At 43.4% G+C, this 17,445-nt stretch overlaps 1 protein-coding gene across 1 annotated transcript in view; it reads left to right on the top strand.

Annotated features, from left to right (window-relative positions):
• The window catches only part of KCNH7 (potassium voltage-gated channel subfamily H member 7), a 430,246-nt gene that overhangs the window by 346,446 nt on the left and 66,355 nt on the right, over window positions 1–17,445 (top strand). The window contains exon 8 of the mRNA XM_084811821.1: window positions 7,543–7,942. Coding sequence (XP_084667947.1) covers window positions 7,543–7,942 — 400 coding nt within the window. The remainder of the gene's footprint in view (window positions 1–7,542; window positions 7,943–17,445) is intronic.

The following is a 17,445-nucleotide window of genomic DNA, read 5'->3' as shown; positions in this document are numbered from 1 at the left end:
AATACTGCTGAAATGAAGAAAGTTTGGGGTAACCAGGATGGTGAGTTCCATGAAGTTGTGGTACTCAAAATAAATTCCTGGGCTAAGAATTCTTTAATTCCAGGTGTGTGACTTTTGCATCAGGTTCCAGTTGGTGGATCTCGGGGTTGTAGGCAAAAACAAAGTAGATCTTGCAAGCCCTGCTCTCCTAGCCCAATCTGATCCATTCCTGAGTGTGGTCTTAGGGAAAGTGTTTCTAGGGAGGGCCTGCTTTCTAAGTCAGCTAGAACCTGCGTAAGGTGAGAGAGTCTTTTTCTTTCATTCAAGGGCAGAAGACCTACATGTGAAAACAACTTTATTGAAACATGTTTGTAAGCTGCCTTTTTACTGTTTAAACTGCTTTGAGAACTTTTTGTTGAAAATCAGGAGATAAATATTCCAAATAAATAAAATAAAATGAGTTACAAATAGGTCACCATCACATGCTACCCATTTAAACTATGTGGACAAATAGAATCACATGCTTTATTTTAAATGGCCCACATACCTTATATATTGGAATATTTTTATTTAAAGAAGCTTTTCTTGAATTACTAGCCGCAGTTTTATTGGTATAAATTGATTTTAAATATTTCTATTCTTTCATATTTTGATTTTTTTTCTTTACCGTTCAGCACACAGGAATCTTTTAGAGCAGTTTATGTATTTTTGCAAACAAAATAAAGTAAATAACTAAATAAACTCAGGATAACACTTCATGCATCTGATGAAGCAGACTGTAGGCTGCGAAAGCTTATGCCATAATTTGTTCAACTTTAAGCTGCTGCAAGACTTTTCATTGATTTTTCTTATACATTTACTAAAACCTTTCCCCTCATTTCTTGTGGATGTGTTTTCCAGTTGTTGTTTTACTCTGTGTGGAAGAGAGACCATTGGTGGCAGCCTGGATTTCACCTTTTTACTACTGATGTTTTATTCCTTGTGCTCTTAACCTTAATATTTCTCTGGTGATCCCTTTATAGTGAGAATGATAGTGAATGTAAAATGTCCACAGTATGATATCTTTCACTAATGGCCATTGTCAGTCATTGAGGTGTCATTGAAAAGAAATAGATTTCCCCATTAGCTCAAGGTCCGTTTATCCACTAAAAAGACCCCTGCTAACAACTGTGTCAACCATCCTTTCTATTAAATGGCATCACCTTCAAAGGCATCACCAGGCATGTTCTCCAAGGCTTAGAAATTCTTGGCTTCCAGCTGTTTTTAAAAAGGCAGTGAGGAAACTATCAAAATGCTGCATGCCACGTGTATGGTTCTGTTTGTGCATTCACTTGCTGAGCTAGGAAATAGGCAGCCTGATCCTCATAATACATGCAGTTGTGAAGGCCTTATTTTAGGCTAACTTAAAACCACAGGTTTTTATAAAACATGGCCTGAAGAACAGTTAAAATATTAGTTTTCTGGCAAATATGTTAATGATCCTCTCCAAATAATATCACTCTGCATGTGACATATCTTACAGGCAAGGATACCACCACAGGGCTGGTTCTCAGTGGTGAGGGGAGCATTGTTGTTAGTGTGCCATACTCGTGCTCCCATATCAATAGCTTACCTGCTGGACACAGAGTGTCATGTGTCAACGTAGCGGGTAACTCTCAAAGGCCTCTTACGCAGATTTTTTTTCCAGAAAGACTGGGACATTGAGATACATGGATAGGCTTGACAACAATGACAGCCCTATGGAATTCACATGTTCTGGATGGTGTAAGCCATTTTCTCCTTTCAATAAACAGTTGCTAGTCTACATTGGCTTGACTGCCATAAAACCCCTAAAGGAATCTGTGGCCTATTCTAGAGCAGGGTGGGCTGAACGTGGATCAGGATCTACTGATAGATACCTGGGTGATTTTGAATAGACCAGCAAGACTTTCTGATTCCCAGTCATTTGACCTTCTTTCTCAACCTCATTGTTCCTCTCCTGTAAAATATGGTTTTAATTGGTTGTCTTTTGACCAGGTCTTTGTGCAACTCCACAGCCAGTTTTGGAGTTTTGTGTTAGAATCCCTGATCTGGAGTAACTCAGATGTAAACTTGTAGTTGTATTCGCAAGTTCTCCCGGGGTATGGCTCTTGAGATGCACTAAGTAATACAGGAGCTGTTCACACAACACACTAACCCACACTTGAACACAGCCTGGGTAGCTTGTTAACCATACAGTGTGGCTTATTTTCTCGACCAAGCCACCTCAAGAACCCATGGTTTGTTGTTGGGTTGCTCAGGGTGGCTAACAAGCCACCTGGGCTGTGTTCAGACAACATGATAACCCACCCTGCAGAAAATGTGCTGCATTCAGACACTCACCCACAGTTCAACAAACAACCCATGGTTCAAAACAACCTGCACTCAACCACTGAGTGTGGGTTTAGCGTGTTGTGCGAACAGCCCCTCTATCTCCTGAGCCATTTTACATATGGTGCCACCCCCGCCATTGTTTTACCCCTTTCTACAGGTCTGGACCTTGGGGTTCTAGTAACAATAAAAAATCCTGCAAGCCTAAATTCTGCCCACTTAGTTCATGAGGGGCATGGCCCATGGTTCATGGGCCTTACTGTTTCAAGCCCTAGAACAGACTTAACTCTTCTTCTGTGTGGGTTGCACATTGCAGGAGAGGATCAATAGTGGTGAGGTAGCTCTCCGTGACCACCATTATTCCTCTTCTCATCAAAAAAACCTTCCAGGGGACGCCAAGGATCCACAGAACCTTGAAAACCAGAAGTGTACACTAAAGTGATTTCTACTACTACTACTACTACTATTACTACCACAACTATTATATTTATGGGGTGATAGTGCTTTAATGGATTATGTTTTAGCTTTTTAATTTTTTATGTTTTAATTTTATTTATTTATTACATTTCTATACCACCCAGTAGCCGAAGCTGTCTGGGTGGTTCACAACAATTAAAACCAGAAAATTCAACACAAAATACAATATAAAATTTAAAATGTTGTTGTAAGTCACCTTGAGTCTTTTTCGAGAAACACATCTAAGAAATATTAATATAATAATCACATTCTACTGGTGGCAAGGGGAAATCCCAAGGTGGAGAAACTGCACTGCTGGACTTGAACAGGCAGGGTGGACGGGCAGAAGGAGTACAATTTTTCTTCTTCCCTCACAGCTTTTCATTTTTTTCTTTACTTTTATTATAGTCTTTCCATTGGGTGCAATGGGAGGGAAATTATGTATGCCATCTCTGGGGCTGGCATATATTTTCCTCAGTTCCGCTGGCATGTCAGGGGAATGGGAAAACTATGGAGCCTGAGGATCTGAGCCTTCCTCCAGTCTGCCCTGACATGACCACGAAATACCCCCTTTTTGCCTCTACTGACATCAGAGAGGCAAGAGCTGCAGAAGTTTCCGTGGCGACTGGGAGCAGGTTTTTGAGGTCAAATAGCTCTCCCCCTCCAAAATCAAACCCCTCTCTCCACATTTGGAACATCCTATGGACCCTGGGATGCCCAGGGATGATCAGATTGCAGTCTTACTAGGATACAAAAATATAAAAAAATAAAGAGAGATAAATAATGAAAATGAATGATGTGGAGAAAGCAAAACTGCCTGGGCAGGATCAAAGGTCTGCCAGCCAGTTAAAAAAATGTCTTGTTATCTCAGAAAGAAAATTAATTAGAGTCCACATATGTTTAGTTAATTAGAATGCATTCCTCCAAACAGATGAATACCTATGAATACCTTCCTAAATGTGGCTCTACCATCTGACAGACCAAGGCACCTTAATACCTTTGCTGGTCTACTTCATCAGATCCCAGCATATATAGTGCCCTTCAGCCTAATGGCCACTAATCATAAATCAATTTAGCATCAGAGTTCTGGAAATTGAAGGTTGAGCAGATATTAGCATTACTGGAGGATTCAGTAATCAGAACTGAGAAGCAGATATCCTTAAGGAGGAGCCGTAACCCTGATCAGTCTTCCCCATGCATTCCTTTTTCCCCAAATGAATGCCTGGACTTTGTCAACATCCTGCCCTCAGGGGTTGCTCTCACAGAAACACAGGGATGGGGCTCCTCTGAGGAGTGAGGAGGGTTGTTCTTACACTTTGTACAGCAGGGGTGCAGTACCTCTCTCAGCCCAAGGGCCGGATTCCATTTCTGAGAAGCTCTTGGGCGCTGCATTCCAGTCGTGGGCGGGGCTGAAGACAAAATGTGTGGGGCCAAAAATCCCAGCATATTTTAACTTAAACCTCTTACTGTTAGTAACTAAGCCTTAGGAGAGGATTTCAACCTTTAGACAGAGGACGGGGGAGAGACTTTACAAAAGCCTGGAAATAACCAAACGGTAGGTGGTTGGGGGAAAGGGGAACCCTGGAGGGCTGGATTGGGACTCCGGAAGGGACAGCTTTGGCCTCCAGGAATGAGTTTCTGCACCCCTGCTCTAGAAAAATAAGTTTCTACATGCAGCATTAGATAAATTGAGTAAACATAGAAGCTATTTCTGAACTTGCATGTATACATATAAATTAGCACAGGCAAATTGTATGCAAACCTGCTTCTGCTTTTGTCCTCTTTTTTGATGTTTTATTTTATTTCTTGTCTTTTCTTTTTGGTGATGTGGTTAGCCTTAGGCCACCAAGCTAAGGCAAGATTTGACCTGGGATTTCCTTGTCCACAGCTGATACCCATTGCCGCTGCCCCCTCACAAGCAGACACATGACAATGTCTGTGAGGCATGATGTAGCCCAGGCTTTCCCAATGACTGTGCTGGCTGGGGATGATGGGAGTTGTAGTTCCACACATCTGGAGGGCGCCAGGTTGGGGAAGGCTGGTGGTGTAGCCATCAGCTAGTGCTGTTTGTTCACAGCTTTTACTCTTTCTCATCAAAATTGTCTTGGGGCTTCACTTTGTGAATGGCAACCCCTGACATATGCATGCATGGTGTTTGTTGGGAGCAGGGGGAGGAAACCTAGAAGAAATACGGCAGTGTTCATAGTTAGACCACACTTCTCCAGTACACCCACAGTGGATGTCGATTCTGCCACCAGTTTCTTAATTTGTTGGCACTGCCATTGTGTAACAATGGCACAGTGAGCAGCTATTACTAAGCTATCACATTGTGTTGTTGCAAGAAGAGAGTTGCAAGTTTGGTATAATTATAAACAGAATATGTTGTTTTCCACTAACACAGCCCCTGGAGCAGTCTTTCCCCTTATTTCCAGGCGACTGTTATTGAGATCTAAATTCAGCAATGCATAAAATATATAAAAGTTTAATAAAACATTAAAAATGGCACTTAGTAGAAAGAAACTAGTGGGCCAGCTACTCCCACCAGAACTTTAAACATTTTCAGCTGTTCAACGTCATGCATTATAAATGCCTTCTGAAAAGAAAAGAAAAGAAAAGAAAAGAAAAGAAAAGGATGGTAGTGATGATGGGAGAGTTTATATATACAGTGTGTGTGTGTGTATATATATAAATATATATGTGTGTGTGTGTGTGTGTGTGCGCAAACCTAGTGTCACTCTTCACTCTGCTTTAATATCATACATTCTTAATAGATTTGAAGAGCGGAGGGAATTTCTGCGGTTACTATTTAGAATGCTGTAACTAGTACTCAGCTTTATAGGATTAATAATGGATAAGCCTCTGTAATTGCCAACTATAGAATGTTTAGAGCAAAATTTGAAGGTGGCACAGAACTCCAGAACTCTAGTTTGAATACTGTGTAAAACAGAGCATGTATTTACTACCCAGTCAGCTCGAATTGCACAAAAACTGCCCAGCTGGATCAGAAGGAAGTCCTGCGTAGTCCGGCATTGTGCTCTCAACAGTGGGCAGACAGAGAGATTTAGGAATGTGATGTGCTCAGTTGTCCCACTGAATTTGGTGCAGCCTAAAAATGTTCAAGCACTTTTGGGCGGAAAACAGTTGCTCACAGTTAGGGCACCTCTTTTGCATGCAAAACGTCCTACCAGGTTCAGTCTCGGGCATCTCCAGGTAGGGCTGGGAAAGACCCTTGTCTGAAACCCTGGAGAGCTACAGCCAGTCAGTGCAGAACAGGGTTGGGCAGAGGGTAGATCTCCAAATATTTTGGACTTCATTTCCCAGAAGGCCCTGCCAGCATGCCCAGTGGTTAAGAAAGCTGGGAGCTGAAGTCCAAAACATCTGGAGATCTACTTTCTGCCCACCCTTACTGTGTACAACACTGAGCTAGATAGACCAGTGGTCCGACCCAGGATAAAGCAGCTTCCTGTGTGCTTATTAAGATGGACACATAGGCACTTTCCTGGAGATCTTCCTTCAGTGCCTCTTGCATTAATCGCCCAAGCCGCTCTTTACATCTGGGAGCTCAAAATCCAGTTTGACAGTTCTTTGGGGAGAACGGCTTAAAAGTTTTGGGAGGAAAAACAGTGGCACAGGAACAAAGGGAGCTGCTTTATGCCGAGTCTGACCGCATGTCCATCTAGCCCAGTATTGTTGGCACTGACAGGCAGTGGTGGCTTTCCAGGGTATCGGGTCGGATTTTTTCCCCAGCCCTACCTGGAGATGCTGGGGTTCAAACCTGAGACCTTGCTCTACTACCACTCAGCAACAGTCCCTCCCAGCACATATGCCTCTGGCTTGCACTGATTGAACACGCTATTGATTCTGAAGTGCTTCCGTTTTTGGAAATGGGTCTAGCTTGCTGTTATTATGTAGACAGAGGTTCATGGTTAATAAGATCCAAAGAATCCCACAGTAAGTTCCATGTGCCCAGAGAGGTTTTACGTTTGTGTTTCTCAGATAACAGCATCCCACCCACCACTCCAATGATACATGACAAACCACTTTTTAAACAGAGGGCCATTTGTGATATGGCTTGGGAAAGGAGGATCAGCTGTTGTAAAACCAAAAAGGCATACATTCCGTTGAACTAGAGCAGCCTTCCCCCATGTGGTGCCCTTCAAATGTTTTAGACTACAACTCCCAGCATTCCTGAACACTGACCATGCAGGCTGTTGCTGACAGGAGTTGAAGTCCAAAATATCTGGGGGGCACCCAGTTGGGGAAGAGTGAGCTAGGGCTATGGTCTGAATGCACATGATGCACCTACCTCGTTGAAACTTGCCAGGCTTGGGTCTGGTCAGTGCCTGGATGGAAGACCTCCCAGGAACCTTAAGCACGCTGCGTTTGAGTTTTGTTGAATCAGTTCTCTATCTAATAAATGACAATTGAATCCCATACCTGTCTACTGAGAAGTAAGGCCCACAGTATGCAATGGAGCTTACTCCCAGGAAAGTGTGTGTAAGCTTGCAGGTAAAAGTACAAGCCCATGAAGATTGCCTAAAGTAGTTCATTAGATCCCAGCTTATATCTTCTCATTTAAAATGTGACTTTTCCTTAGATCTATGAAGAAATCGGAGTGGGGGGAGAGAAAATTTTAAAAAGCATATTTATATATAGGCCATTGTAGTTTCATAAAAACGATTTTCTATAGCCCCTTCCTTGGATGTGGAGAATGTAGGTCCATTCCTAACCGTGCACTGTGCATTTTTGTTATTGCAGACCACGACTCTCATTGGCCTTCTGAAGACTGCGCGGCTGCTGCGTTTGGTGAGGGTTGCCCGGAAACTGGACAGATACTCTGAATATGGTGCTGCTGTTCTGATGTTACTTATGTGCATCTTTGCCCTCATTGCTCACTGGCTGGCTTGCATTTGGTATGCCATCGGGAATGTTGAAAGGCATTACCTGTCTCCTAAAATTGGTTGGCTGGATTCCCTGGGGCAACAACTGGGAAAACATTACAATCGGAGCGATGGCAGCTCTGGACCATCTATCAAGGACAAATACGTCACCGCACTTTATTTTACCTTCAGCAGCTTGACCAGCGTCGGATTTGGAAATGTGTCTCCAAACACCAACTCAGAGAAAATCTTTTCCATTTGTGTCATGCTGATCGGCTGTAAGTAGGGATGCTTTTCTATTTTCACTGCACGCACACATTTAATAATGAGCTTACAACCATTTCGTAGGCTAAACATCCAAGAACAATTTGGGAAGAGAAGAGTGAAGAAAAGCTTACTGTATGCAAGGTGGTGAAGGCTTAGGCCAGGGGTGGGCAACTGCAGAAGGTCTGGGGGCCATTTTTGCCTCCTGGACGCCCCCCCCCCCAAGCGCCTCCCTCCACAGGTGCTGATTTAAAAATATATATATTATTATTTTATTAATGACATCTGTACCAGTTACAGAGTGCCAAACAAACTAAATCTGATCTTTGTGTGCTCCGTCATTCATTTTTTAAATGAAATTTGGGGGGATAGCAGGGGCCACAGTGTGGGGTTGCATGCAGTCCATGAGCTGTGTGTTGCCCACCCCTGGTTTAGATAAAATTCCTATAAGGGAAAGCACTTTTTAATATCGCTTTCCACATAGAAGTGTTGTCAGGGCTCATCTCTGCTCATTCTGCAATCTGTTTTCAACGTCAGGGCACAGTACTGCAGTGCATAGTAATCCTAACTATAGGAGCGGCTCTCAGTCCAGAATGCGTTCCCCTAAACTATCACTACAGGTCAGTATCCCTGGGAATAGGGGTAAAGGCTTCCAGCACCACAAGTGAGTACTCCAGATAAGGCTCAGTATTGACACTTTTAGAAATTAAGCACTATCTAAGGCTTACTTATAGCATCTCTAAGGGCCAGTTCACATTTAGAATCTATATTAAGGAGACAGGTGAACTAGTGGGCTTATAGCACCATCATGTTTAGACCCATTGAGCTCCACTGAACATCCTCCCTAATGTAGGGATGCTTAGTTGGCTGCCAGAACTCCCATTGATCAATTTTCTGTGGATATCTTCTCTAAAAACAACTGTTGGAATATTCTGTGTGTCTTCTCTTTTCTTGGTCCCTTCAGCAACCTGTCTTAAAAATAATCTATGCCAATGAACTTCAGCTTTTTAACAATTGTTTTTAGATGCAGCTCTTTCTGAAAGGACCCTCACACAAACACATCCATGAAGGCCAGTATCCACTCCCCTGCAGTGTCTTCCCTGCTTATCTGACAGTGCACTGTACATCTTTGAACCACTCACATCCAGGAATGAGAACTATTCTGTCACTAGCTTACACTAACTAGTTCTATAAGATGCTAGGGTGGCCAGGTGTCCTACTATACAGAGGACAGTCCTCTGTTTGAAAGTGTTCTCTGTTTGAAGGGCTGTCCATTCCAAATCCAGTTTAAAGACAACGAACTATAAGATGAGAGAGCAAGGGGCTTGAAGCTGCCCATCAAGAGTTAGCACCCAGAGAGCAGACTGAACAAGCACAGAGGTCCCGTAGTCACAGTCTTCTCCATGATGGCAAGACGGATTGTATATTTAAATTATAGTAAATACTTTGACATTTTCATCTATACATGCAAATGAGCATATGCATGTACTATGCAAAGCTGTGTCTCCTTTTTTTGGCAATGAGTAAGTAGCTACCCTCCAAGATGCATAGTGGAATTCTTTTCAGGCATTTATTCATTTAGAATTAACATTCAAATGAACATTCCTCGGTTTGTGGCAGAATCTGTGACCACCACCTCTTACACACACTGGCCCAGTTTGCACAATCGCAGCTGGTGGCTTATTTCCCCTTGTGCGCATGCTGATCACATGCCCAGAGGATTCGCATAATTACCCTCAGCTGCGCGGTTTATTGTGTCATGCAAACCCAGCCAGGGTGGCTTGTTGCCATGGATAACAAACCACCCAGAATCCTACAACAGCCCATGGGTTTTGGGTGGCTTGTTACCCATGGCAGCAAGCCATCTTGGCCTGGTTTGCACATGACCAACTGTATTACCAAGGGTGAGTATGCTAATCCCCACCAGCACATGACCAGTATGTGCAGGATGGTTAACAAGCCATCATGGCTTATTAACTACCCTTCAATTGTGCAAACCAGGTCACTAATTATATATGAGTGAATATCTGGAAAGGGGTTGGGTCTTCATAAATGTTGTATACTTTCATTATCACTGGGTATTTAGGAAGACTGTGGAAGAAAGCAGCCCATCAAAAAAAGACTGGCTAAATGCCATGTTTGGGGCAATCTATAGAAGCTCACTAAAGAGCAGCGTCGGTGGCAACCACCAAGAGGGCCCTTTTCCTTGCAATGACTTGCTGTACCTCCAAAATACAGAAGCAGGAGGGATAATAAGTAAAACCTTCTCGGTTGATGTTACATCATTTCGGGTTATATATGGGAGAAGGCGGTCTTTAAGATGGGTCTCTTGAATTCTCCCCAACATCATGTTTTCACTGAAAAGCCTTGGCAAGATCCCAGTGCAGAAGAACAGCTAGGAATCAAGGGATTTTAAGCTGACACCAATGTTAGTTAGTAAATTCCTGGGAGTGTTAATATCACAGGAGCATGAGGGGACCATTTGATAAAAGAAACCAATGTAAAAATACAATACTTTGCTATATACATCTCTGTAGGCAGGAATCACCTTGTGGCCTGGTTATGCTAACCCTTTCAAAGGGTTGAACTTGAGACTGCAAGCATTAGTTTGGAAGTCTCAACACACACAAAAAGAATGCTATTTTTAGCAGGAAAGGCAGGGGAGGGGGTTCTGTTTATGTACATTCATTTCAAGATCACTTGGATATGTTAAAAGATTGGAAGCCTGCAGTCCAAAGTGCTTGAGGAGGATACACCATTACAGTGCTACATGTGTACTCTGTTTCCTGTCTGTATTCCCTCTGTCTTCATACTTCACTACAGGGAGTATGCTAGAAAGATGCAAGGAAAAAAGTAGGTCATGTTTGGTTCTCCTGGTACTGCAGAGGGAAGACAGCATGTGGCACATAATAGATCTCACTTTATTTCTCCGAGTTCCAGCCATTGCAGAGATTCAAGGAAACATGCATATATGCAAATAGCTGATTGAGGACCAACGTGTTTTTGTTTTTAATCCTTCCTTACTCAAAGGACCTTCTAGTAGCTTCTGTCGTGAAGCTAGTAGTAGTAGTAGTAGCTTTAATTCATCAAGGACTGTGGGATAAGGCCCACTTTGAGTGCGTGGAAAGCAGAGAACCTGATGTGACGGGGGCAATTAATTGTATGGTTATGTCTTCTCAATTTAAATTCTTGTGAGAATGAAAAATTGCAAGGGATCTCTTCTAACTAAGTGGCCATTTGCCTTGTGGCAAATGAAACTATGCTTTCTTTCCAACTGGAACTCCCTCAAGGGGTTTTTCTTTTGAAGGCCTTCAGGTAAGGAATTGTGAGCAAAGGAATAAGAGAAAACAAACTTCATTAGATCAGTTCTGTACAACCATCCAATTTATAATAAGAAATAAAACAGACTTCTTTATACTAATATCCCATGTGCCTGACATCTTTGGAGTTAAATCCTCTTCATCGGTGGAAAGGTATACAGAAGGAGAAATCTCTGAAAATAACAAGTTCACAGTACTGTGTATTGGATAGTTCGGATTCATATCAAGAAGTTTGTTTAATTCCTTAATAAAAATTGTAAATCAGGAATTATCCCTGATTATTTCAAGGAATGCCTCTTCCCATGTGAGCATCCTACTATTGCTTAAGCCTTGCTAAGGATTCTATCACATGTTGTGGCATAATGAGCCTACATAAGAAGCAGGGCCTTTTATGTTGCAACCCCAAAAGTTTGGAACTCTCTTCTGCAGGTGATACAGATGGCTCCATATTTACTATCTTTCTAAGGCAAGTTAAAGTGATTGTATTCTGTACTATTCTTTTCTGTTCTGCCTTGTTATTAGCAGTAGTAGTTGTCATTGTCCTAGAAGTAGTAGTAAATTAAAAATTGTTGTGTTTGTATTAGAGAGAAGGGAGAAGGGAGACATATTTTTCAACATATATAGAGTTGGGAATAAAGAAATCTTCTGTTGATTTTCTCTGCCTTTATTCTTGGAGATGATGCAGGGCCTGTCAAATCTGTAGGATAAATGAATGACAGATTTGATAGACCAAGCAGACGTCTTTCAAAAACTGACATGGCTAAGTGGAATTTATCTGAAGCATGAATAGATGAGATGAAGTTGTACTTTAGAGGGGGCTAATTAATAAATGTCTGTGCTGAGAAATGAACAGTGCCACAGAGGATGGGCATGGAAGCCAACATGACTGTTGCAGAGGGTTCTGCAACTTCGCCCCTGACATTTCTGCACCCATTGCTCTCCACTGTCATTGGGTCTCCTAAGGCTCAGGTGGAGCCTAGTAGTGACCAGTGGAAGCAGAGGGTGGCAACTGGCCATTCAGGGGAAGAGACTGCCTAAGAGTACCTCAGGCCTGATGGACATGGCAGGGAGAGGAGAAATAAGTGCCCTGCTGAATGGAACCCAAGGTCCATCTAATCCAGCAGTTTGTTTCCAACAGTTTCGAACCAGATGCTTCTAGGAAGTCCATAACAGGGTCTGAAGGCACAGCAACCCTCCCGTCCACTTGCCCCTCTCTTCAGCAACTGGGATTTGTGGGAATATGATCTCTGAACCCAGATCTTCCACAGTTATCATGGCTAATGCCTGTGCTCCATAGATTTCTCTAATCCCACTTTGAAGCCATCAAAGCTAGTGGCTGTGACCACATCTTGTGGCAGAGAATTCCATACATTAATTATGTATTGTGTCAAGAAGTACTCCAACTCCCATCAGCCCCAGTCATCATGGCCAATGGTTGGGGCTATTAGATGTACAATCCAACAACATCTGGGGGGCTATAGATTTCCCACCCCTGCCCTAGGGTGAGCAGGTGCCAAGGAACACAGTGCTCCTGTCTTTTTAATTCCTGGGCAGAAATAGGAACTTCAGCAGGTGCATCTTCTCATGCAGGAGCCCAGCGGGGAAAAATGGCAAAACAAATCCTTCCTGTACGCGGGTGTTAAAGGGATAGGAGCCCTGTGTTCCTTGGCAGGGGTGGTCCAAGGCTTTTTGCTGCCTGAGGCAGAGCAGTAAATGGCACTTCCTTCCCTGCCCCCACAGTACCCAGTGTTGCCTAGTACCTAAGGCTGGTCACATTATTTTGGCACCTGAGTTGAGGCAGAAAATCCCACAAGCACCTCCCCTCTTCCCTGGCAGTAAAACTACAACTATAAGAAATAAAATAACTATCCATTTGCTTTCCTTTCATGACACCTAAAATCAGCTACCTGAGTTGGCCACCTAACTCTGCCTAATGTCAGTGGGCCAGTTTATATGATCAAGCAGACCACTATGGCTTATTTTTGCCACGGCGGGCTGTGGCACAAGTGGGTGGCCATTTTGAATATTCAAGCCATGTCCTTGGCTTATCGTGTCATTCGAACCCAGCTTTAGTGGGTCGTTGGTAGGGATGTGCAAATCCACCCCTGCCTGGGATCCCCAGGTGCCCACCCAGCCCCTGCCCCCGCTTGCCAGTCCCCAGATGGCGCTCGAGTCCCTCCCGTGCTCGGTCAGCGGCCTGCACTCATCCCAGCGGCCTCGTCGAGCTCTGCAGTCGCAATTTTTTGAAAAATAACATGGCAATCAGAAAAATGCACACATTTGCGTATGTGTGAAAATGTGCATTTTTGCGCATATGCGAATGCGAGCATTTGTAAAAATGTGCATTTTTGCGCATACACAAATATGCACATTTTGCAATCGCCGTTTTATTTTTCAAAAATTGGTGACTACCGAGCTTGATGAGGCTGCCAGGGTGAGTGCAGGCCCCTCACCGAGCGGGGCTTGGGGCTCGGCAAGCGGGGCTTCAGGGTGCAGGCAGGGAGTTCTACCGGATTCCCAGATGGAATCGGGCGCCTGTGCCATCCCTAGTTGGCATGGTTAACAAACGCCACACACACACACGCACACACACACAATCCTAATACAGCCCCTGGTGTCTGGATGGTTTATTAACCATGACAACAACCCACTCTTTCCAAGTTTGGGTGACACAATAAGCCATGATTGCCACTTGAATATTAAAAAGCCACCTGGCACATACTGCAACTCTCCATAGCTTATTTAAACCACAGTGGGTTGCAGTGTGTTTATTTAAGCCATGGTGGGCTGCGGTGATCACGTAAACCTGGTCTCTATATTTCCCAGACCCTCAAAAACAGCCCTCATTCTGGTGACATCCCTGAACTTCACATGAAAGCCACCTCCTGTACTTCCTTCTCTGCCCCTATAGGGCAATTCATCTATTAGCCTCTCATTTTGTTATATTAAATAGTGTTGATATATATTGAACCATGTTTTGTGGTTTTCTACAGAGAATTCTGAAGTAATTTCCTCAGTAGTTAATGTTCTTTAATGAGAACATTGTCATTTTAAGAACCTTCTGTCATTTTGTATAAGAGCTTATTTAAAAAAAATTGGATTCATTTTAGGAATCAGTAATCAAGGTAGAGCATTAACATTCTCATTGAAGTATTGTGACTTCAATACAGCATTAAAGGACCCTTAATCACAGTAGCTTTCCCACCCCCCCCACCCCTTGAAATTAAATGAACTCTCTGTTCTCTTTGTGTCTAAAAAGAAAAAAAACACCACACAAACTAGAATCAAAATGACAATGATAAAATAGTGATACAGCATCTGTTTCTCATTTGGTTTAAAAAAGAAAAAAAGCACATTGAATTAGCATTATAATTTTAATGAGAATCTAACATTGCAATCTTATGGTCTCTAGGAGGGCATCCCAGGGAAAATAGAATACTGTGAACCACCCCCTACTTGGGTGAAGAGGGAAGTCTATTAATGGAGAGAGAGGTCCACCCTTGGAGGTCTTCCCCAGATGGCAGTGGAGCTTTCCTACCAGTGGTGGGGCTGAAAATGGGACTGTTGGGGCAGGGTGTTGGGAGTGGCTGAGAATCTGCAGGATCCTAGGCTCCGTTGCCTCCAAACAGAGCCGGGAACTACACCAGCTTCATAGCTGGCATAGTACATTCCTTCCCATTGCAGGCAATGGGAGACAATGGAGGGGGGAGAAAGAAAAATGACCACCTTCCACCCTAACCAGCACAACCCGGAAGGGATTAGAAACTGGTGGTTCCTCTGTCATGGACCTCCCACCATCAGCAACTTAGAATTGCTGTGCCCATCTTGTATTCATGCCCGATGGTGAAAAGGACACCACAGAACCCCAGGTAGGCCTAAATCAGCCCAATATATAAGCCAATCCAACAGAAATTTTTGGATTTAAGTGATCAAGTAGCATTCAAATACTTCAGTCCTAAAATTTGCAGCACCAGGAAGTGAGTAGCATCATTCCAGACACAACTGTGCAGAATATTGTGCTGCTTGGTCAAAGGCTGCCACCATTTTTATTACTCACCTTCCTTTTGTGCCTATAGCAGCAGCAGCCTGACATGAAATTTAACAGGTGAAAACTGTTTCTGGTTGGAAAACATTCACCTGCTTAATATTCTTTCTTTCTTTAATTTATATCCTCCTTTTCTGCCAAAAACGGTGCTCAAAGTAGCTAAGTATAATAAAATACAGATTAAAAGCAGAATCTTAATTAAAATATGATATAAAACTATATCAATTTAAACACGATCAAAAATACAACTATAAAAAAAACAGACAACACCCAACCATTAAACCCCCCTACAGCAGCAGACCAGCTAAAGCCTGTCTGGATAAAAATGCCTTTGCCTGCTAGCAGATGGACAATAGAGAGGGATCCAACTAGTCTCCCTTGACAGGGAGTTCCACAGCCTGGGAGCAGCAACCGAGAAGGGTCTCTCTTGCATGACCACGAAACATACCTCTGATGGCGGCGGAACTGAGAGAAGGACCTTCCCTGAAGATCTTAACATCCAGGCAGGCTTCTATGGGAGAATGTGACCTTTCAAATAGCCTGTCCCTCAAGTTATAATTTCTGCCAGTCATGCTGCAGTTAAAGGCACTGGACCAGAGCTAGTAAGAAATGGTAGCACCCTTCACTAAGCCACATGACATTTTCCAGTGTTATTTATTTTATTTTGCCAGCGCTCTGAAAGGGTATTACATTACGAATGCACATACTCAAGTTTAAGGCAGCCAGTTTAAAACCGATAATGTTTAACTGGTTTGTGTATTACAGTTTCTATAAAACATAAATGTACATCATCCTTTTCAAGATGAAACTGATTTAATGAGTTTTTAATGCTCTTGCATAGTGTATGTCATATTCAGTACTCGGAGCTCATATCCAAAGTGATTGTAAACATGCCCATAATAGATTATAAACTACAACATTGCACAGAATTCTTTTCTAGGTATCTGGGTTATCGATCCAGCCCTTTTATTCCATTCCTTTTTGTCAAAAACTCCCGATGACATTCTCTTGTCTTGAACTAGGTGCACAGCCCAGGCAAAGTTAAGCAGTTTAAGGGTGAAGAGTGAAAGATATTCTAAAGTGCGGTGAAAGTGGCTCGAACGTATCTTCTCAACCCTGAAAACAAATCCCTCTCAATGTAGCGCACGGGTGTTGGCCCTCAGGCCAGAGAGCCACATCTGGCCCACCTCAGTCCCAATCCCGCCGTCCAGGGTTCCTATGTGGCCCCACTTCCTTCCTTGGGCCCTATCTCCTTTTCCCCAGCCACCAATCGTTTTGTGGTTTCCCAGCTTTTGTGCAGTTTTTCCCCCACTCTAAAAAGCTTGAAATGCCTCTCCTGTGGCTGAGTTACTGGCATTAAGAGCTTTAAGCTAAAATATGCTGGGATTTTTGGCCCCACCCCTTTTGCCTTTGGCTCCACCCCTTATGCCTCTACCCCACCCACCACTGGAACGTGGCCCCTGAGAGCTTCTCTGACATTGAATTTGGAACTTGGGCTGAAAAAGGTTCAAGACCCCTGATGCAACAAATGTGTATTCAAACCACTTGAACACCTGAAGCTCCCTTTGACTAAGACCATTGGTCCATCTAATTCAGTGTTGTCTACATTAGCCTTCCCTAATCTGGTGCCCTGCAGATACTTTGGACTTCAACTCCCAGCAGCTCCAGTCAGCTTGGCCAAAGGTCAAGAATGCTGGGAGTTGTGGGAAAGCTGATCTATGTTGATTGGCCGCAGCTCTCTAACGTTTCAGACTCGAGTCTTTCCCTGCCCTACCTGTAGATGGTGGGAACTGAACCTGGGACCTTTTGCATGCAAAGTATATGCTCTGCCATGGAGCCACAGCCCTTCAGGACAGATAAAAGAAAGTACTTCTTCACCCAGCACATAGTTAAACTGTGGAATTCGCTACCTCAGGATGTAGTGATGGCCACCAATTTGGACAGCTTTAAAAGGGGGTTAGATAACTACCTCGTGGAGAAGACTATCAATGGCTACTAGTCCTGATGGCTATGTGCTGCCTCCAGTATCACAGGTACTGTGAATCTGTATACCAGTTGCTGGGGGACACAGGCGGGAAGGTGCTGTTGCACTTGTGTCCTGCTTGTGGGTTCCTGATCAACAGCTGGTTGGCCACTGTATGAACAGAATGCT

Source organism: Heloderma suspectum, chromosome 1 (assembly GCF_057233095.1).
Source record: "Heloderma suspectum isolate Gila_16-S chromosome 1, 16-S_ref, whole genome shotgun sequence".
NCBI lineage: Eukaryota > Metazoa > Chordata > Lepidosauria > Squamata > Helodermatidae > Heloderma > Heloderma suspectum.
The sequence above is the reverse complement of the archived record's forward strand: the minus strand, read 5'-3'. Positions and strand labels throughout refer to the sequence as shown.